This window comes from Lagopus leucura, unplaced genomic scaffold (genome assembly GCF_019238085.1).
Source record: "Lagopus leucura isolate 7727_CA_CO unplaced genomic scaffold, USGS_WTPT01 Super-Scaffold_100015, whole genome shotgun sequence".
Lineage (NCBI taxonomy): Eukaryota > Metazoa > Chordata > Aves > Galliformes > Phasianidae > Lagopus > Lagopus leucura.
Genome location: NW_024962269.1, coordinates 8,495,791 through 8,517,835, shown reverse-complemented (window position 1 = coordinate 8,517,835; position 22,045 = coordinate 8,495,791). Strand labels below are relative to the sequence as shown.

The 22,045-nt window shown below is 41.8% G+C and overlaps 2 protein-coding genes across 2 annotated transcripts; both read left to right on the top strand.

Annotated features, from left to right (window-relative positions):
- Window positions 1-299: 299 nt before the first annotated feature.
- On the top strand, window positions 300-11,865 carry BTBD1 (BTB domain containing 1). The gene is made up of 8 exons (XM_042876058.1): window positions 300-709; window positions 4,261-4,417; window positions 4,996-5,101; window positions 6,136-6,333; window positions 6,602-6,794; window positions 7,261-7,348; window positions 9,927-10,073; window positions 10,914-11,865. The coding sequence occupies exons 1-8, from the start codon at window positions 300-302 to the stop codon at window positions 11,070-11,072; spliced, it is 1,458 nt and encodes a 485-aa protein (XP_042731992.1). The 3' UTR covers window positions 11,073-11,865.
- A 93-nt stretch (window positions 11,866-11,958) lies between these two features.
- CUNH15orf40 (chromosome unknown C15orf40 homolog) lies at window positions 11,959-15,617 on the top strand. The gene is made up of 4 exons (XM_042876059.1): window positions 11,959-12,087; window positions 12,162-12,288; window positions 12,831-12,958; window positions 14,902-15,617. The coding sequence occupies exons 1-4, from the start codon at window positions 11,959-11,961 to the stop codon at window positions 14,992-14,994; spliced, it is 477 nt and encodes a 158-aa protein (XP_042731993.1). The 3' UTR covers window positions 14,995-15,617.
- The last annotated feature ends 6,428 nt before the right edge of the window (window positions 15,618-22,045 follow it).

The window sequence follows — 22,045 nt, the reverse complement described above, 5'->3', positions numbered from 1 at the left end:
ACGGCACTCCCTCTCGCCTTCGCACGGCCCAGCTCGGCCCTCCGGCGGGCAGCACACCGCCGCGGCACGCAGGGCAGCGCCCGCCCTCACCAAACCGCCTACGGACACAACCCCGCTCCCTCCCGCCGCCTACACGCGAGCATGGCCGCGCCTGCCGGGCGAGAACGGTTCCGTCGCGCGCTTGCGCAGAGAGGTCGCGGCGCATGCGCAGCGAGCTGCTGACGTCGCGGCGCGCGGCGGAGATGCTCGCGCCGCCGGCTGAGTGAGGGTTCGGCCCGGCGCGGCCCCTCAGGGCGGTGATGGCGGCCGCCGCCGGCGGTGCGCCCGTGGAGGCGCCTCCCGCCGCCACCGGTGCCTCCGCCGCCGCCACGAGCGGTGCCGCCGCCGCGGAGAGCGGCGCGGTGCTGCAGCGGGAGCCGCTGTACAACTGGCAGGCCACCAAGGGCTCGCTGCGGGAGCGCTTCGCCTTCCTCTTCTCCAACGAGCTGCTGAGCGACGTGCACTTCGTGGTGGGCAAGGGCGGCCCGCGGGGCGGCGGAGCCGGGGCAGCGCCTCCAGGCCCCGGCCAGCAGCGCATCCCCGCCCACCGCTTCGTGCTGGCGGCCGGCAGCGCCGTCTTCGACGCGATGTTTAACGGCGGCATGGCCACCACCTCGGCCGAGATCGAACTGCCCGACGTGGAGCCCGCCGCCTTCCTGGCGCTGCTCAGGTCAGCCCCGGAGCCGGGAGGTTCGGGTTGGCCGTCTGCGCTGCTCGGCCTCGGCCGGGAGCGCCGCGCATCCTGCCCGCGCTCCGGCCGCAGTCGGGACGAGGGCGCCGCGTCCTGCCGGCGGCCTGCGGGCTGCTGCCGCTCCCCGCGCTGCCTTCCGCGAGAGGAGCGGCCTCGTCGGGCTTTTCGATGATGTAATTGCGGTGCGGTGATGGGATTTAGTGACTCGGTAATCTCTGTTGTCGCTGCCCGACCCCCGAGCAGCGCCGGGAAGGAACTGAAACTGTCGTGCTGAGCTTTTCATTTCATTTGATAGTTTGCTTTGAAAATGTACTCGTAGAATCCTAGAATATTCCAAGTCGGAAGGAACCCGTGAGAATCATCACATCCCACTCCTGGCTCCATGCAGGACCGGCACTCCTCTTACAGTGAGCTTTTTATTTTTCAGAGGCAGAGCAAATTGTATCACTTTACCAAAGTAGTTGACATCCCTTTTGAAGTCAACACGTTTCAGATACCTTTGGCTGGAGAGAGCACACTGCAGAACGCAGTTATCTGATCTGATGCACAAGTCACACAAGTGAGAGCAGGAGTGCAGTGATGAGGAAGAAGCATGCAAAGCGGGTACTGATTTCTGATTTGACCACAGTAGGTTCTGTTACTTCTCTGCCCACAAACCTGTCTGCATTTTATTTTTATCCAGCATAGTGGTAAATAATCGTAGACACAGTTACTCATAGTTTCTCTGTGCATCATGCTTGTTGCTGAGGTGTGGTCATACAACTCATCTGCTCAACGTTAGGATTTTTTTTTTGCTTGGCAAAACTTCTATAAAATGCACTAAGCAGATTTCCATAATTAACATTTAGAAAATAGCAATATTATTGCCTGGAAGGAAATTTGTAGTGTCTCTGAACTGTAATGGAAAAAAAATAGCTTTCTTTTTTTGTTTTGAGGTGAGAACAGTGAGAAGAAGAATCACACAGTGCTTTAGCAATTAGGGAAACAAGGTTTGCAGCAACTGATTTTGTTTTAAGAAAATCCACAGAATGGTGACTGTTGCTTAATAGCAAACAAACTGTATTTTCTGCTTTCATAGCCAAGAGGGAGTGGCAAAATGTAAGGTGAGGGGTTGGTGCTGAGTAGTGGGAAGTTGTCTTCCAAGCAATAATGGTTTCAAAGGTTAGAAGTAAGTCACTGTGACGTGTGTGTGTGTGTGTGTGTGTGTGTGTGTGTAAGACAGCCTGTTTTTTTCTCGCTGTTGGCCATTAAAGTACTGAAGTAATGCAAAAACTGTTGGAGATAATTTACTAGTGGCTAGAAACTGAAGAATTTTAACACCTCATAGTCACCAGGTGATTTTGATGACCTTTTCAATTTTTCCGTTGGATATATTTATTCACAATTTTATATTGGCTGCAGTTGCACCCTTTTTTTTTACAGAAGAAGTGATGTTCAACCCCACTGAGCTGAGTGGAGGAAGAACAGCAGCATTAACACAAAGTCGTGCCAGTTCAGGCATGCCATGAATGGAAGTGTCAACAAAGAGATGGAGCTCTTGGCTCATGAGCAGGGAGGTTTTTACAGAGAAGACACACCTAGAGTTCTTTTTTATGAGCAGATGAATGCATCGTGATTATCTGTCCATATACTAAAAGGAGCCAGGATTATACAATAAGCACAATGCACTTTATTACCATACATAACAGTTCTTATAGCTACCTTTGGGCTTGGCAGATCTGTACTTTTTAGTAATTGCAGAGGACTTCCGGCTGTGAAAATTGCAGAGAAGTATTGGCATTGTCAAAAACTTGAAGTATTGAACTTGAAAGAGTGAGGACAAAAAAGTCCTGGTATGTGACATTCTTAAAATCTTTTGGCAGTGCATAGTGTAAGTTTTCTTAGTTCAGAAGTCTGCACTGTCACATACTCTGTTCCCATCGGTGCTTATGCCAGTGTTGGTCCATGGCTAGAAAGAGATCGTGAGGTCAACGTGATGGATTTAATGCTGTGTGACTTTCTGTTATCAGAACTTTAGCTACTGAAGTCCCATTAGTTTTGCTGTTGACGCACTTCTGGTTAGGGAGTGTCTCCTTGGTGTGTCCAGGCATGCACAGCAGGAGAGAGATGGGAGCATAGAGCTTCAAGCGTGTCTTCCATGGGATGACAGAACGTCCTGTGGCTAACAGAACACACTTGAATGAAAAGCTTGTGTGCGTATTCACTGTTATCACATTTAAATTCCTCTATTTTGGCTGTGTAGTTGTATTTTGTGTGTCGATTGGATGGGGCAAAAGCCTGCGAAACAGGGAAAAGAAGCATTGGAAAAGAGCAGCTTGGAACTGTACCCTAATTCTCAAGGCAGTGCAGAAAGTGAACCAATCCATACGTTGGCTGCATGTTGTACATACTTCAGGAATAAAATCAAAATTGTGTTGTAAAAACAATTTGGTGGTTTAACTTTTTTTTCCCTTTGTTAGATATAATGCAGCTTTTTTGCAATCCGTTAATTTTTGACTCATGTAGTTTTGACTCCAAGTTTCATAAAGCTATGGAAGGAAGATTAGGATTTCTTGAAGCAGGCTTTTAAAAATCTTAAAACCAAAATCTTGGTGTGCTTTTCTGGTATTTAATAAAATGCACAGAACTGCAAGATCAGCTTTAAATGTACTGTCTGAAACTGCTAGCAACACAATTCACCTTTAGTTAAACTCCTTTCTAAAAGCTTTGGTGTAAATTTGGTTTAAAGAATTAGATCTCCCCCTGCTGCGAACAAATGTGAGCCTGTTGCTTTCACAGGTTACTTCTATTAAACACAGAGTGATTGTTATTGCATCAGAACCTATTTCTTCCATCTCAACTTATTGTTTGCCATTTGTTTTTAGGAAGTCTGAAAAGAAAATACAAAGAACTGCAAAGAAAAGACTTGCCCTTTGTTGTGCAATTCATGCATTCAAAAACGTGTCCTGGTTTATTATATTTAATCACCTGTGTTTGTTGGGAGCAGAACCATGTACCACGGATAAATGTCTGTAAATCTGATGAAATATTGATAAGGTTATCTTCAATGTCATCTGTCATTGTAAGGAAGGTCATTTTTAAGAAATTGTCTCTTCCATACAGAGCCTCAAAACAAAGCTTATCTCACCTGGTCTCAAGTAACAGCTGTCAGTATAGAGGGGTTTGTGCCTGTTTTTATGGAAACTTTTATCCTTTGGTTTGCTCCTTTATGCAAAAATTTCAACAAATCATGCAGCCTCAAACAGTGCAGAGAAGCCAAGGCTTTTCTTGTTGCTGCCTGCAGCAAGAATAGAAGAGTCAAGGTCATCTCTTAGAATTCTACTCCCTTTTCCTTCTGAGCATTAGAGAATGGTGACTGACACAAGGCACACAATTATCACATCAGATGTTGACACTCTTTTCAAGAGTTGCAATGAAGCTAATGTGCATTTCAGTAGATTGAGATAAGTAATACAGCCATGGAGGGTTATGTGTTGATATGTGCACCAAAGATGTGTTTTTATTATATATATTTGTATATTGATTTCTAGGTTTCTTTATTCAGATGAAGTTCAGATTGGTCCAGAAACAGTCATGACTACTCTTTACACTGCAAAGAAGTATGCAGTTCCAGCCCTGGAAGCACACTGTGTAGATTTTCTAACGAAGCACCTCCGAGCAGATAATGCCTTCATGCTCCTCACTCAGGTAGGTAAATTTAAGCTTATTTTGGTTTTCTATGAAAATTAGTGTCTGGGGGGGAAGTGAGCATATAGTATTACTTCACAGTGGGTTTACCATCACATAATCTAATTTTTGTGTGAAAATAATTTTGTTGTTTTGTTGGCATTTTTACAGACTTTCTTGGCTTCTAGTGATATTAATGTAGAGGAAGAAAAGAATAAAACCTTTTTTGTTGTTAATATATGATGTATTGGGATGCTTCAGATGGGTTCAGTTTATTAAGCTTATGTGAATATCTCAATTGGTTGTTTGTTTTTTTGTTAAGACAGTTTACTGTGACAGATTTGGTGTCTACTTCTTCAAATTATATGAAATGAAAAATACAAACATGAAGGAAAACCCAGATGGAGTATATTTTCAATTATGTACTCCTCTTGGAATTTAAGTGCCCTGGAAGATAGAACCACAAGGTGTAGAGAAATCATCCTATTTTATTCTAGACCTATACTAAATGAAAAAAATACTTGCTTATTAGAATTAGTAGCTTATCAACAGGATGCTTGCAGCAGCAAATTAACTGAAGATGTACTTTACTTTCTTAGGCTCGTTTGTTTGATGAGCCTCAGCTTGCTAGTCTTTGTCTTGATACGATAGACAAAAGCACTATGGATGCAATAAGTGCAGAAGGATTTACTGATATTGATATAGGTAAGTTCCTTCTTGTGTCTTAAGCATTAAACTTCCCAAGGGAATCATGCTGTTGTGTTGCTACACACTATTTCTCTTTTCAGGGTTGCACAAATCAGATGCAATGTACAGAATTTGTGTAAAAAAAAAAAAAAAAAAAAAAAAAAATCTAAAATGGTTTGAAATTCTGCTTGTAATTCTTCTGGTTTCAATGTTTTTTCTTTTACAAAAAGTCAGCAGTGATAAATCAGTTTAGTTAAATTTGATTGTTACTGTGTCTATATAACATTTCACTTCAGTTCATCTAGATTATGTCTCAAACTCAGACTGAAGGAAGGCATTCCAGCTGCTTCAACATCTTGTAAAGTGGCTGTTAACTTGTGTTCAGTGGACTGATACCCAGACTGTGAATGTTGATCTCTACTCTTGATAAATCTCAAATCCAGCCTGCATTTCTGATATATATTTTATGACAGCAAACATTGCTTGCTCAAATTCAGGGCATATAAAAACTTCTGAAGACACCAGGTTCAGAATGCAAAACCAGCTTTTTAGATTCATCATCTATGATGAACTGAGAGGAAAACTTGGACAGACTAAATGTTAAATGGCCTATAGAATTTTTTTTTTTTTTTTGCTTAAATTGTTTATGAAATGCAGCAGTGAATAAGAAGTACAGGAGAAGCTGCTCCTGTAAAATGCATGCACCTTTCCTCCCACCCTGCGTTACGCCTTCAAGCTTTGTGGGAGGCAAATGTGTCAATGTTTAAAATCCTTTTCATGCATGTTTAAACTGGCTTTATGTGCACCACTGCTTTGTGTGTCTGTAGTTGATGCAGACTGGCAGACAGGTACTTGGATGAGAACGTGGCAGTGCTGTCATAGGTGATTTGGTTTTTTTCCTAGTGTACATTAACATCATGTTAACACTTTACATGATTGCTGCCAGTTTTGATCTTGCCATAGCTTTGGAAATTCTGTATTAAGATTACTTAAAATATGTAGAACTTGTTTGGATGAATAGTGATGTACATCTGTTAACATTTTTTCTTTAGACACATTGTGTGCAGTTCTAGAAAGAGATACCCTTAGTATTCGAGAAAGTAGACTCTTTGGAGCTGTTGTTCGTTGGGCAGAGGCTGAATGTCAAAGACAACAACTGCCTGTGACATTTGGAAACAAACAGAAGGTCCTTGGAAGAGCTCTTTCCTTAATCCGTTTTCCATTAATGACTATTGAAGAGTTTGCAGCAGGTAAGTTTTGGGATTCTTTGTCTTACTGTTAGACCATAGCTCTGCACTGCTGGTCTGAGTGTTGAGTTTCTTAACGCTCTGTTATGTTATTAACACCTTACTAATAAGCATTGTGATGCAATCTTAAGGAAAGCAAAACATCTTGTATATAATATACCCTGGCTACTGAAAAATATTAGCATCATTCTTGGTTTGCAGATAAATGTGGTTTGAATACAGCAGTTGGAGTAGTTCTTAGAATTACCTTAGAAGTTTTTTCTTTTTGCAGGCCCTGCTCAGTCAGGAATCTTGTCAGATCGGGAAGTAGTAAATCTTTTTCTACATTTTACTGTCAATCCTAAGCCAAAAGTAGATTATATAGACCGACCAAGATGTTGCCTCAGAGGAAAAGAATGCAGCATTAACAGGTTCCAACAAGTGGAGAGTCGCTGGGGCTACAGTGGAACAAGTGATCGCATCAGGTATGGCTTTGGAAACTATTTGAAGGAGAGACAGAAGTGTGGGAAGAAAGGCAGGGTATTACTCAACTTCTGCTTTTTGGCAGAAGATATAGTAACAAACATTTATCAGAGAACCAAGTTCAAAAGTCTGGAGTCCTGGAGTGTTTGCTGCATATCCAGTTTTGAAATACTAAGTCTTGATCTGTTTTTATTCCAGTAATTAATAAAAAAAAAAAAAAATCAGGTTATTAATTTTTTTTTAAAGCCCAGTGGCAAAATGTCACCTTATAAAGCTGATACCTTAATAAGGTGGGGCTTTTCCTTACTATTGACATTTAAATGCAGAACACTATTGAAAATATGAATGCCGTGCTATTTCTGGGTTAGCTTTCTACACTACAATGCGAGTCTTTCTTGCTTGTCTGGGAACAAGTTAACAGACCCATCACAGTTGCTTAGATTCCTTTATTGGCTTCTGTTTTACTAGGTTCACAGTTAACAGAAGAATTTCCATAGTGGGATTTGGATTATATGGATCTATTCATGGACCCACAGACTACCAAGTTAATATACAGGTACAGTGTATTCTATATACGCTTATTTAAGCAGAAACTATGCTTAATACAAAAGGTTTGGAGTATATTTGGATAGAGTAGGAGCAGTCTGATAGGTCAGGAGTCTAACCTGTTTTATCCCCAGCAGTCATAACTGGATGACCGGGGAAATGTAAGAACAGTATAAAACTTACCTTCCTTTTCAGTCTATTCTTCAGTCATTTTCAGAATAGGTATTTCTTGGGGCCGGTTTGGTCTTTCAGTTTGGTAACTCCCAGTGAATTGTGCTGCAGAATACTCCTGTGGTCTAACCTCAAATTCCTGCAAGTTGTCTGTAACTGAATTTCACAGCTTTACAATCGGTTCAGTTGTGCATTAAGTCTGTCCTCTTAATAATGTTTCTAGTAATTCAGGAAAGAATTTTGCATTTGTCATTAGCAGCTGTCAGAAATTATTGACATATGTAATGACTGCCAAAAAAGTCTGCTAAAAAAGCCCACTGTGTCATCATGAAGGTACTAGAAAAAAGATAAGATGGCACTGTGTTACTTCATGAAAGCAGGGCATGCTCGCATCTTGGGTCCTGTGGGAAGTATTGGTCTCTCACTGTAAAGTGCAGAAGGTAGTAAAAAGAATAATGAAAATTATTCATAAGCTACTGCTTTATGAAAGTGTGACCAGAAATGCTAGGACACCTTGTGTTTGTAGGGGAGGAAGTAATGAGCAGAGGGGAGCAATACTTGTGAGAGCAGTGGGTAAAGTATCCTTCTTTTGGATCTGATTGTGTTTGAATGTGTGCATTCACCTATGGAAGACTGCTGAGAAGATTGTAGAAGAGAGCTGTGCACTAAATCTTCCCTAATGAGATAGTTCTGGATGGTGGGGGAATGGAGCTCAGACTCTTATTTTAGCTTCTTTTGAGCCAGCTTCCTTATTTTCCTTTTTGAAGTTCAGCACAGCTGTGGTAGATTTGATTTTGTTGTTCGTGTAGGAATGTTGACTCTGAGTATATTATGGACACTGTTACATAGTGTTTCCATTATGAAATTTTAAATCTGATCCTGCTAATCACTCAGTACCAAATGAAGGGTTGTGTTTCTTCCTACTGAGCAAGTGGTGAGCAAGCTCATGAAACGATCAGTGATAGTATCTAAAAATGTCCCCCCTGCTTCGTGTCCTGATGTGACACTTGCCCAGTCTGAGAGGCTAGTTGAAGACGCCACTAAAACTGTATTTCCTGCTCCTGTAGCCTGTCTGATCTCTCTTAGGACGTTGTGCTGAGGATTGCCTGCTAGTAATGTTGATCCACCACTGTATCCTCCCCTTTAAAGTATGGAATTTCAATCCATTTGAATTCTCTTACTGAGTTTAGCTTTGGTTTGATTCTAAGCTTTCTAACAAAGTTTTAACTTTCTGCAGCTGCACTGTTACTCTGTGCTGTGCGTGTCAAAGCCTGCAATTACAACGCTGCTTTGATTTACTGGGTGTGGAAAAATTTGTGAGAGAACCTGTGACTTCAGTTAGGAACACACACTCCCCATCTTATTTGTCCCCACCTTATTTGATAGACATCTAGCATTTGCTGGTAATTCTGTTTCAGTTTATTTCTTCACGCTGTATTTAAAGGACAGTTTGTCTTCTGCTTCCTGTTTGATGCTTACTGCTCTGTTTTGTACTTAAGGACAGGAATTCTGTGCTGCCTACCAGGTTAAATCATACCAGTCTGTTATGATAAAGGAATATTACTTCAATACTAGAATTGTTAGTATTTCTTTTGATTGCGGATGGAAAAAAAGACCATGAAACCCTGTTTCAGGGAGCATATCTTGCCTGAAAGAAGGACTTCATGGTTGTTGTTATTGTTGATAGTTTCTAGTGGAATAGTCATTAGAAGTGTGCATGTTACTGTAAAGCTCTGATATCCTACTTCTCCAAGAAATGTTCAGCAGTGTGGATTAGAAATGGAATGAGAAGTGTGATATCTGCTGTTTGTGGTGTCCTGGCTAGTGATTCCTGTTTGCCAGTAAAACTGAAGGCAAAAGAAATATGAGATGTGAACATAAAGACATAAACAGTGTAAAGCATGGAAGAACAAGTCCCTGCTTTATTCTAAGAACACGTCATTGACTGTTCATCTGTAAAATCTTGTTTACTGAATGAGCCACAGCCAGTGAAACATTTAGGTCCAGCCTCATGCGCTTCTCTCATGCGGGCTGTGTAGGTGTGCAAAGATCAGCAAATCTAAGTTACAGGATCGCGTGTAGATTATTAAGGTCAAATGCTAAAGGTTTAAGAGCTATTTATCTCCTGTCAGACAAAGCCTTTAACCTGGTTGGTGTGGCACTGTGGGCTAGATCGGGCATACAGAATGGACAGCCTGTGTAAAACTCAGAATCTGTGGCTCAGCACAAGGCCAGGTCAGCCCTCACAGTATTACTGTTAGGAAATTAAAGCTACCTTTTAATCTGAGGTGCACTGTTGTTGTAATTAAACTGGGTGGAATAGGCAAATGTTTTCTTGTAACGTTCCAGTGTGCATACAGTGAGAGCCTTTTGCAAGTTTGTAAATGTAAAAGCACAGTTCTCATGTTTTTCTGCAGATAATTGATTATGAGAAGAATCAAACTCTAGGACAAAACGATACTGGATTTAGCTGTGATGGAACTGCCAATACATTCAGAGTTATGTTCAAAGAACCTATAGAGATTTTGCCAACAGTTTGCTACACAGCCTGTGCAACATTAAAAGTAAGAACGCTTAACAGTATAAAGTAAAACATTATTGTAATGCAAAGGTTTATCTTTTATCTGTTTTGTGATGGGAATGTGTCGTCTTGGGGTCTTATTCTTGGTGTTGTGTGGAAAGGAGGCAGTAGCTAAACTGTGTGGTAACTTTTAAAGCTGCTTTCTCTTTGTTCTGTGCACAGAATTTATAACTGGATCCTGTGTGACTTCCCACTTACAGGAGTTAAATCCTAATGGAAGTCACTGTGGATCTGTGTGGGCAAATGCACTATTTGGAATATTTAATCTGGCAGCTGTCTTTATCAAAACTTGTTTGATTTCTTTTGTTAAGGACCAGTTGTAATCAAAAACACTGAGATCTTTCTTTTCTTGCTTTTATATGCCAGTGCTAAAATAGAGGAAAATAATGATTTGTCCTAGGAAAATTGACTCATTCAATGTTTTCTGTAAACATTTTTTATAAATAAAATTATTTTAAAGATGATTCCCTGTTCAGAAATCAAAATCAAGTGGATTGAAAAAAAAAAAAAAAAGTGCTGCATCTGAAGTGGGAGAATAAGTGAGAATATAGACAGCTTGTATGACAAGGAGAAGTATGAGAAAACGTTTATTCATTATTAGTGGGATAAAACCAAGTGGTTTAGATCTACTGTCAGAGAAACCTTTTTTATTTAGACTCACAGAATCTGTTTCTGTTATCTGTAACTTATTATGCAACTTGTGTTATGTGGATACAGACATTTTTACTGTTAAAATGATTTAAGTCAGTGGTGTTTAAGCTTCAATATTGCATGGGTCGTGCTTCCATTTCCATTCTGCTGCTAATCTCTTGCTGTTTTTCAGGGTCCTGATTCCCACTATGGAACAAAAGGATTGAAGAAAGTAATCCACGAATCTCCTACTGCTAGCAAAACATGCTTTGTCTTTTATAGTTCGCCAGGTAACAATAATGGTACATCGATAGAAGATGGACAGATCCCAGAAATAATATTTTATACATAATTTCATACGATCATCTACATGTCAGCATATCAGTGGACTTTCAGGGTCACCCCTAGTGAGCTAGGCAGTGCTGTGAAATGACCTGGATGTGTAAAAGCGGAACTGACTTGTTTGAGAGGTACCAGGAAAGCGATTTTATCTGCGTCGTGGTTGGTGGAACCTAATTTAACTTTTCCTTTTAACAAAGTGTGCAGTAAGTACTCTGTATACTGAAGATTGTTTTGAATGGTATGTTGTGATTTAATGGCTTTGTATTTTGAACCCTTTGTTTCTCATACAGTTGAATTAATTTCTTGAACTGGAAAATACGTACTGGTTATGAATTTCATCTGTACCTTTTCCTCAACTCATCTAACAAAGACAGTGCCTCTGCTACTGTACTCCCAGCTTGCACTTCTCTGTAAAATAACCTTGGAATGACCCTGTGGACATGAATTACTGCTGTGTTTTTTTTTTTCCAAGTACATCAGCAAAGCTGGATTCATATTGCTATCAGTGGTGAGTTGTTGAATGAGTCCTGGAGCGTTGATGGACTTAGCACTCCAGGCAGTATCTGCAGCTGCAGTGAAGAAATGCTATAGCAAATCCTGCAAGGAATGGGTCTTTCCAGAATCTCTTTTTATTAAGAAGGGCTGTTTTGGAACATAGAGCCGGTTATGGAAATAGCCACTGTATATACATATGTGCCTATAAGAAAATGTACAATGTGAAAATGGGAATACAAGCCTTGTTATGATATTATTTTGACTGGGTAATAATCTAATACTAAAGAATTATTATCAGCTGTGGCCTATTTGCGTGTAACTTGCTCTGTGGTCATCTGCTGCAGGCCATGGAAGCCATCGTTTCCGGTCGGGTTTCTCCGCGGCGGGCGGCCGTGCCGCGCATGCGCAGCAGAGGGGCGGGGCCAACGCCGTTCCCGGAAGGGCCGCGCCGAGCCATGCCGGCCCTCGCCGGCTTCCGTCAGCGGCTGGCGGCACCGCTACGGGCCCGCGGCGGGGCCATGCCCCGGAAGGTGCGGGCGGGACGGCCGGGACCGGCGCCCAGCGCTCCGTGCCGGTCGTCCCGACGCCCGTTTCTCTCTTTCAGGGAAAAGCGGCCGGGAAGGAGCCCGCCGAGCCCGGCGCCGCCGCGGTGCCGGTGTTGGCAGCGGGCGACGGCGGCGTCAGGGTGTCGGTGCGCGCCAAGCCCGGCTCCCGCTGCAGCGCCGTGACAGGTGGGCGCCGCCGGGCCGGGAGCGCGGAGCGGGGCACGCGGCGCCGCGTGATGCGCGTCGGGGCCGGACGGCGCTGTGCGGAACTGCGGAGCGCGTGGCCGGGCGGAGCCGCGCTCTCAACTTTCGTTCGGATGACGAGCGGCTCTCTTTCGCTTTCCTGCACGTAACGCCGTCCGCACAGCCGGCTGGTCGCGCGCGGATCGGAGCCGCGTTTCGCACAGGTGCGCAGCGCCCGCGCTGCCGGTGGCTGCGGGTCTTGGTGGCGTAAGGCGGCGCTGCGCCCGCAGCACAACGGGGAGCCTCAGCGCTGCGCCCGGCGGCTGCGGTGCCGAAACCGCGCGCGGCTGTCCGACGCTGTGCTTTGTGCTGGAAGCATAGCGTTCTGCGCTGCCAACAGCTTTAAGGGCTTTAAAGATGCAGAGTCGCCCGCAGATATGGGAGTTAGTCGGGTCTTAAATTAAGATGCTTTTGAAAGCGTAAACATCCATTTCTAGGGAATGACAGTTAGGCACTCTGAACGCTTGTTCCGTTCCCCGTTGTAGATGTGACAGCCGAGGCGGTAGGTGTGGCTATTGCTGCACCGCCTTCAGAAGGGGAGGCGAACGCAGAGCTGTGCCGCTACCTTTCCAAGGTGCTACAAGTGAAGAAGAGTGACGTTATTTTAGAGAAGGTACTTTTTTTTTTTTTTTTTCCTTGCTTTTTTGCTTTTTTTCCCCTTTCAGTCTTATTCTGTTGCGCTGTAAATTCGAGGCTCTGGGATGTTATTCATAGAGTACAGCAAGCTCAGTCCAAAACACACTTGAAAAGCTTTCAATTGACTTAACAGGGTGGTTTGCTAAGGAAAGAAAACTGGGATAAGAAGAACCACAGCTGATCTTGAGATCTTTAATCAAAATAGTTCTAATTATGTGTTTTCAAAAATGTATTTGGGATGTGCCTTCTGTGGCTCTTAAAGAGCCTTTTGTTTCCATTTCAAATTCAGCTCATGTAATTTGTGTTTTGCAGAAAAGGTGCATTTTAGGGGGAAAAAAAATTGCATTCATTTTTTGAAGGCACTTCTGTATTTTCTGACAAGTACCTGTGGCACACAAGTAGGGTGTATGGAAACATCACTGTTACGGCTGGGCCTTAGGAGTTTCTTCACATGAGCTGTGTTGTGTGTTGACATGTGTTGACTATGTTAGGGTGGAAACTGTTTTATTCATCATGCTGAATAAATAATTAATTTCACTTTGTGAAGGTGAGGACTCAATGAAAAATGGTGCCTCTTATTTTTCTATATTTAATGCACTAGTTGGAGAAGTCTTTTAAAAGATGGTCAGGGCAGTATGATCAATGAACTGAGCCCTGCTTTGGGGAAAGGTAGAGGTGCTGAGGTTTGATTCTTTTTTTCCTGACTCCTGTGTAGATTCTTTAATTCTGTCAGCATTTTACAAATTACAGTTTTCCTGCCTTGAAGAGTTGTTCAGATTTAATTAATAAATATAAATGCTAAGCAGAGCTAAGGATAAAAGGGACCAACATTTTCTGACCTTCTTAACTCAGTCCTCCAGTGTCCACATAAGTACAAGCTCGTGTTTGTTTTCCTCAGACCACTGTTTGTTCTTGGTGGAGCACTGTGTCAAAGTTTGTACTTTATTTGTGTCTTTCCATTCTGATTTGCTAGGTGCACACACTGAGTGGTTTTTGTACTGGTTGCTCTCTGCTGTGTGCTACTTGCTTCGTGATAACACTGACAGAACAATCCAGTGTGGCGTGGTTTGGTATAATACCAGGCTTACCACGTTTCTATCCAAAAGGCTTGATTTTCATTATCAACTGTCCAGGCTGCTTCAAAGGACTATTTTTCATTTTAAAATTCCTGCCTTATTTCCACATGGCAGGGTTAAGACATTTTTCTCCTTCAGGAGGCTCCAAGTGGATCTTCCAAACTTTTTATTATGCATAGGTTAAAATGTAGCACGTTTGTTTCTCTTGTTTTTGCTGAATCCTGGCAAATGTGTAGCTTCAGGCAAAATGAAACGAAGTTGCATGTTTACCAGTTCTGATGTAAAACAGCAATTTTGTCAGTAATATAAAAACATGTCAATGATATTTAAAATAACAGCTATTTGAATCCAAATATCTTATATGCTATATACAGTGCAGTTTGTTGTCATTTAGTGGATATTACCAAGTGGAGAGTTCAGCTTAAGAGTAACTAATACTCTGTTGGAGGCAGTGCTGAAAGATCCGGAAGTCCGCATCTACCAAAAGTTTGTGGTAACTCTGTAAAACCTCAAACAAGATACAGTTGGAATTTTGCTTCTAGCTAATACAGTAGAATAATGGAAACATATTTTTTGTTCTAGCCAATAAAAAAGGCAATATTTCAGGGCATGCTCTGGGAGCTGTAGCTGTTTTTAAAAGGAGAATAGATAAGACATCGCTTTCAATCTTTAAAATAACAAGAAAGGATGATGATGAACCAATTCTGAAGCCTGTTAATTCTGCATAGCTACTCACTGAGAATTATTTTAACTATCTATGTGATATATTGGCATCACAGCTTCTTTGAAATGCGTGTTTGGTGGTGATTCTCTGCAAGATGACTTTTGTGTGTTTCTAATGCAGGGTGGTAAATCACGTGATAAAGTGGTGAAGATTTTGGTATCGCTGACACCAGATGAAGTGTTAGAAAAACTGAAAAAAGAAGCTTCCACTTGACCTAAAACAAGAGTGGAAAATGGAACAATGTTATGCATCTTGGTGAACAGAATGATGGTTTTTTCTTATGTAAATTGGTCCTTCTGGGAATTTGGATACTGACTGGGAAAAGATATGCTCTTCTGCTCCTTCTTTCTTTGTTACTGGCACTGCTGTGTAGCTGAACTGTTCATGTAGGTTTGGTAGGAAAAGTGGTGTTTACAGAGGCTCTGTGTCTGCTTCTGTCAGTAACACTTGTCCTTTTCCCTGCTCTCTCAGGGTTTCTGAATGCAGCAAAATGTGGTTCATAAAGCAGAAGGCTTGGAGTGATGGGCTTCAAAGGCATCAGTACAATGTGAAGCGCGAAACAGTCTGGGTGGTACAGACCCTGGAAGTGTTCTCTTTAATATCTGGTGCCAGGTGTTGGGTGCAGTTCCACACTATGCTAAATATGCATATCTAAAATTAATGTATTTAAAGCTAATGTATATACTGTGGTTGGTCATCACACAGGCAAGCTAAAACCAAAATTACTAGTCTGTAATTAGTTACCTGAAAAGCAGAGCTATAATTGTGGTAGCTCTACAAAACGTATCTCAAATGTAATGACTTTTTAATAAAAGAGCAAAAAAAATATTACCAAACTTTGTTTTGCATTTGTATTTTTAACAAAAACATTATTTCCCAGGCGTTAGGTACTAGAACATTACTTTAAACAGAACTATTATGCATTTTTTGTCCAGTTTAAAAATGAGCATCGTCCTACCCTGTAGCAAAACTAGTGGAGCCATGGGTAGAACAGAACAAGAGATCTGAAACACAATGGGCAACTGTAGCCCAGTCTTAAGGGTAGTGAGAAAACTGAACTTCTTAACGTGGTTCAGCGGTCAGAGTAAGAGTTCAATGTATGAGATAACACATGCATCTGGTAGGAATTTGCTTTTTCATCTGAGTCACCACTGATGTCTGAAATTGTTTTATCTTTACTACAATTGCCATATTTTACACATAAAGAAATGCATCTATATATTTAATAGCTATGGTAAAAAAAAAAATAAAGTACTAACGTTACATATATGAAAGTTACAGCTAAATTCCTCTAGCTAGTCTCATCTGCTGCAAACTGGAGCTCACAGGTTCCATTTTTCATTGTTGAAAAGCTTTTGTTTTTTTGAATGTTCTGCTTCCTATTATCCTAAATATTGCAACGATCATTTTTGGAGTCGGAGAACTCACATTTGTCACCTCCATGAAGGTATCTTATTTTAGGAGATTTTACGAAAAATCTTGTTTGGACTGTTTGGGGAACTGACTCTAAATTGTGACTGGTATTTGCTTAATGTTTTGCAGCTGAGCTGCTTATTTTCTCAGCCTTATGGCCAGCCATACATTGCCTTACTTGCATTTGCTTTTCAGACCATATGGGCCTATGTCTATGTACTGTTCTGTCAGCTTTGGTTTGCAGCTTGTTGCCATTTCATCTCTTCTTGCCCAGCAGAGGGGTGCCATGTCCTGCAGAAAAGTCAAAGCAAGCTAAAAGTAAACATTCATGGTTGGTTGGTTGGTTGTTCTTGTTTTGATTTTATTTATTTCTCAAGCTTCTGTTTACTATGATGGGAAACAGCAATGCGAAGATGGAGGAATCCTGCTTTCCTAGCACTGCATCCTGAGATGAATGCTGCAACAGCTGTTATACAAATTTCTCCAGAAGCTGGTACCATGTGTTACATGGCATGTACTATATGCTGTATTGAAATACTGTGTTATGCTTTACTCCAGACCCTGATGGAGCTGGAAGCTGGGTAGGCAGGTGTAGTGTCTAAGGTGCGTTGGTCGTTGGTGGTTATCTACAAAAGTAACCAGTTTAATCTTTTGATTTCCTCTCTGCTTTTGTTCGGCCTGCTCTGGGAGCAGCATGGCAAAGAAAGCCTTCATGTAATGAAAACAGAACTTACTTGGTATCACCAATCTAAATTATTTCTGAAGGATAATATAAGTAACTCTGGAGTTGCTGTGTCTGAGGACCTCTTACATCAAAGTTTTCATGTAGTCTCCCTGTTATAACTATAATATCTGAGTCCCTGATATGTTTGTCCTGATGACTTGCCTGGGAGGCAAGAAGATATTGCATGACACAGCAAAGAGGCACAGTGGAGTTAAGTGGCTTGTGTGCCCAAACAAGATGTCAGTGCCACAACTGCAATATAGGCCTGGCTCCTTTACATCGTATATTGAAGTCCAAGCCCATCAACTCTCCTCATGAGCACAGTAGAACACTTCAGTGCTATTTTCAAAATGGGGGTGGCAAATATTCTATCACTTCTCAGCAGAATGTATTTTTAGTAGAACAGTGCCTCGTTTTACCTACTGGTCACCCCCTTATCCATGTGCCTAAAAGTATCCCTTGCTCTAAGCAACGTGATCATTCAACTGCTTGAAATCCTGCTATTTACTGAAGCTCTGCCCTCATTTCCTAATGTTTTGTTTGACTGATTTCAGTAAGTTCTGATGTGATTTCATATCTTAGTTGTGGGCAGTCTGTGTATTTTTGTATGTAATTGAGTTGTTTGAACATGGAAAGTAGAAGTATCTGAATGCATTCTATGTCTATGCAGTCTTACGGTGTACAACATTCTTGCTCTTTCTTCCTCTCAATTAACATTTATTTTCTAAAATCAAACTTTGAAAGTAGGTATATGGTGTAGGTATATGGTTTCATTGCAGCACTACTCTAAGATGCTAATGAAGGCTATTTAATTACGTCCTCTGAGGCTGACCTCCTTGCTCTTTTAGTTTCAATCCACTCCATTTATCATCTGCAGCACATCCCCATCTCTGCTTTTAGTCCCATGTGATTTTAAATCCCCATTTCTTCCTGTATCATCAGTCCAAATAATCCTGTGTAATTGACAACTCTGTCAATAACTGGCAGTGGCAATTTACCAGAAAGTGCAGTTTAATATCTTCCTTCCTTCAGCCTCCAGGAAGATAGATACACCTGCTCCTTCTCCTCATTACCTCACATCTCTCTCTCTCTCTATTTCCCCTCTCCTACTGTTTATTTGCATATGTAAAACCTGAGCCAGCTGAATCCACCTTTTATTATTATTCCAGCCCACTATATTCCCCTCCTAATGTTTTTTGCCTTTATCCCATGGGGATGATTCACTGCCACATTAGTGTGAAAATGTGCTGCCATCTCCCCCTGGGAACGCAGTGCTTTACCTGCATGTAAAGCCTCTCTTGCTTATTACTCTCTGCCCCAAGTGCAGCAGCCTTTCTTGGCTCGTAATGTAGCCAACACAAAATAAGCAGACAGAAAGCTGCTGAAGAAATGAAATGCATGCCTGAAAGGAAGAGCCTGGTACTGCTCTAAGGTAATGGGAATTCATTTCTTCCTGGTCCTTCATATATAACTTACAAGTAACTGTTAGTAAGCCATGAAGAACTTTGCTTTCCTCTGTAAATACTTTGTTTGTTTTTGTATTGTCTCCAGAGCTGGGAGAGCTGAAGTGACAAAGTAGGCTACCACACCATCTTACTGCATGCAGCTCAGTTTTTAGAAAGTTGTTTAAATACCATTTGGAGTTTCTAAGCTCATGTGGAAAAAGAAATGTATCGAGCATTGCTATAGCAGTCGGTCACTATAGAAACATGCTGTAAAGATAACAATTGACTTTGGCCTTAAGGAGAAAAGAATTTGAATGAATTTTCAAAGCCTCTTCTGTGCTGCTCGCATGAAGCAGTCTGCCTTATGAGAATAAGTGGGGTTACAAATGATCGTCCTGGGGTAATTGCCATGAAGCTGCCTTTCTTCTGTTACAAGGTAGGTGTGCAGTGCGCTTGGGAAAGGCAAGCAGCGCATTGTTCCTTCAGCCAGCTTTTACTGTTCGTGTCTTGCAAGGATTCATTGAGGCACAATTAAAAAAAAAAAAAAAAAAAAAAAAGCAAAGCTCCCAATACATGTTAGGACATCCTTTGTGTCCACCTGTCTGCAAGGGGCACCAGCAAGTTGAATTTTTGGAGATAAACTATTTATATGGAACCTTTTTATTTTTTTAGTGCCTCTTGTCAATAGCTTCTTCTAATTTCTTCTAGATGCTACCACATTATCTTTCTCGTTCCTTGGGGCTTGACGGCAGTTTGTGTGAATTTGAATGCATGTTCATTTTGGAAGGGGAAGAAAGACCTTGTGAGGTGATTTTTGCAGTCAGAGAGCAAAGCCATCCCTCTGGAGGGGCCCTGCAGCAGCTTTGCTGCCTCCTGGCATTTGCCCTTTAATAAAATGTCTCCTTTTGTCTTCAGTGAGTCTGACAGCAATCAGCTAGCACATATTCGAGGTCAAGTTCCTGCTATGAGGAAAGATTGCTATTTGCTATGAGCGTGCACTTCTAAACAGGAATTTTCTTCATTGTTTCAGCTTCTTCATCGCTGCCTTTTGACAGTGAAAATGCAGACTGTTCCTAATAAACGTGATAGGTTCATGGGTTTTCTTTAATTCCTTTTTTTTCTTTTTGTTTGGATATCATGATTAAGCTCATCATTGTCTGAATATCAGTCCTGATACATATGGAGAGGGGACCAGCCAGGCAAATTGTACTTGACTAATTTCACTTAATTAGGATGTCTGATTCTGCTCGGTCACTTCCTTGCAGAGTTCAGGTTCAACTACTAAAGCAGACCCAGAGCTTTTTGGTGAAATATTTTTAAAAGATGATCAGCTTCTAATGATGTTCTTCAGACTTCTTTTTGCTGTGATTTCTGTCATTTATCAGCTAGAATTTCTAATGAAGTGCCAGGTGATATTTCTGGCAAGGTGTGAATGTGAATTGAGAGCATCTGAAAGCAATGATTTGACAATAGCTGTCATTAAATTGCACTCAGGGAAGCAAGACAAAAAGAAGGTGTTGTGCCAGCTGTATTGAGGTTGGCATTGTATGGGGATTTGAAAGGGTTTTTTTTAAATCTTCCTATAAAATTGATCTCCATGAGATAGAGGTTTTTTTCTTGCGCCACTGCTTATATCTGCAAATAAACATTCCACTAAATATATGTTTTATGAAAAACGTTTAACAACCTTTTATTTAGAAAAGCTTTCATTTCTCAGCTGCATGCAATTCCTGCTCAGCCCAGTGGACCAATTCAGTCTTTTCACCTGAGAAGGATCTCACAAAGTGCTCCAAGTTGTACATGCCTGGGCCTATAAATTTAAACAAACACATCTTGTTAGTTCATTTGAAGGTCTTAGCTATTTCCAGACTGGGTTCTTGTCTTTGTCCCACGGGTTTCCATTGGGAGGTACCTTGATTAGACTCTCTGAGGAAACAAAATCTGTTTGCTTGTCGTGGGTTTGTGTAATAGGTAAACTTCTCATATCTGAAAATGAAGAAGATAAAACATGAGGAGGGGGAAAAAAGGAATAATTTTTGTTTTATAAAGGTCATTTATTGGTTTATTAGGCTGGGAGCAGTTTTTCTTTGCTTGTTGGAAGTATTGACTTTATATCCTAAGCTCTGCTGGAGGAAATCATGCACAGAATAGAGGAGAAACTCTGGATGTTTTATAGCACTTTGCTGCTTAGCACTCAAGTCAAAATAGGAAAAAACTGTCACAAGAGTAATACTTTTGTAGGCATATTTTCAAGGACCATAAATCTAATAATTTGCAACATAATTTCCCCATCTTCCACAGTTATTTGTTTGCTTACAATCTGTGAATCCAGGTGGAAGGAGGATGTTATACTGCCTATAGCCCTCTTAGTGTGAATTGTGAGCCCTTAAATGCCAAACTATTTTGTTGGGTTTTTTTTTTTAGGAAGTAGAGATTCATCTTCTGAAATCAGAGATCCACGCAAAGGCTGCCCATTTGTTATATGGAAAGAGCATCTACTGGTGCTGTTGTTATTTAGAGGTGTGTGAGTTAAAATACAAATATAGATGGAAAAATCTGTGCACTACTCAGAGCTCATCTATCCTGCCTTCTCATCTCGTGTAAGTGAACTGATTCTACAAAGGCAGCTACAGTTTGGTGGTGTTTTTTTCTCTCTGTTGACTGAACTTCTGCCTTCACAGCAAGTCAGGACTAATGCTTTGTAATTGCTCTGAGGTTGGCGCATCCCCCTGACACCAGTGTCATCCAGCTGCATCTCCCAAGGTCCCACCTTACAGCAGAGCTCCCTCAGAAGCACTGTGAGGTCTCCCACAGGTTTCCACGATGCTGACCTGGCAGCCCTGTGGTCCCCTTGCAGTGGGGCTGCTGCCAGAAGTGCTCATTCAGGTTAGTGCGCCCCGTGTGAGTTTGCTCTGCAGGGGGAGGATAACCGTAAATTGTATTAAAAATTGTTTCCAAATGAGACATTCCTTTCTTTTTCTGTGTCAGGAAAGCAGTAAGACTTAATTAAAAGAGAAATTCAAACTCAGAGAAATTCGTACCGATCATTGCTCCTCTGCTGTATTAATTTCCAGTGTTACAAGAGGACAAATACCAAAGGGGATGACGTGTCAAAATTTAAGTGGTAACACTTAGGAATGGTGAAGTCAGGTCTTCTGATTAAGTGACTCTTTTCAACAGTGTTGTACATGAGAGGGAAAATCAAACACTTGTTTTCTTTTGCCTTGCTGCCTGTGAGCAGCATCAAGCTGAAGTGTTACACAGTTGTTTTCGGCCACAACAACCCCAGGCGACGCTACAGGCTTGGGGCGGTGTGGCTGGAGGACTGTGTAGAGGAAATGGACCTGGGGGTATTGATTGATGCTCGGCTGAACATGAGCCGACAGTGTGCCCAGGTGGCCAAGAAGGCCAATGGCATCCTGGCTTGCATCAGAAACAGTGTTGCAAGCAGGAGCAGAGAGGTGATTGTTCCCCTATATTCAGCACTGGTGAGGCCGCACCTCGAGTACTGTGTCCAGTTTTGGGCCCCTCACTGCAAGAAAGACATTGAGGCCCTGGAACGTGTTCAAAGAAGGGCAACAAAGCTGGTGAGGGGTCTGGAACACAGGCCATGTGAGGAGAGGCTGAAGGAGCTGGGAATGTTCAGCCTGGAGAAGAGGAGGCTCAGGGGAGACCTTATTGC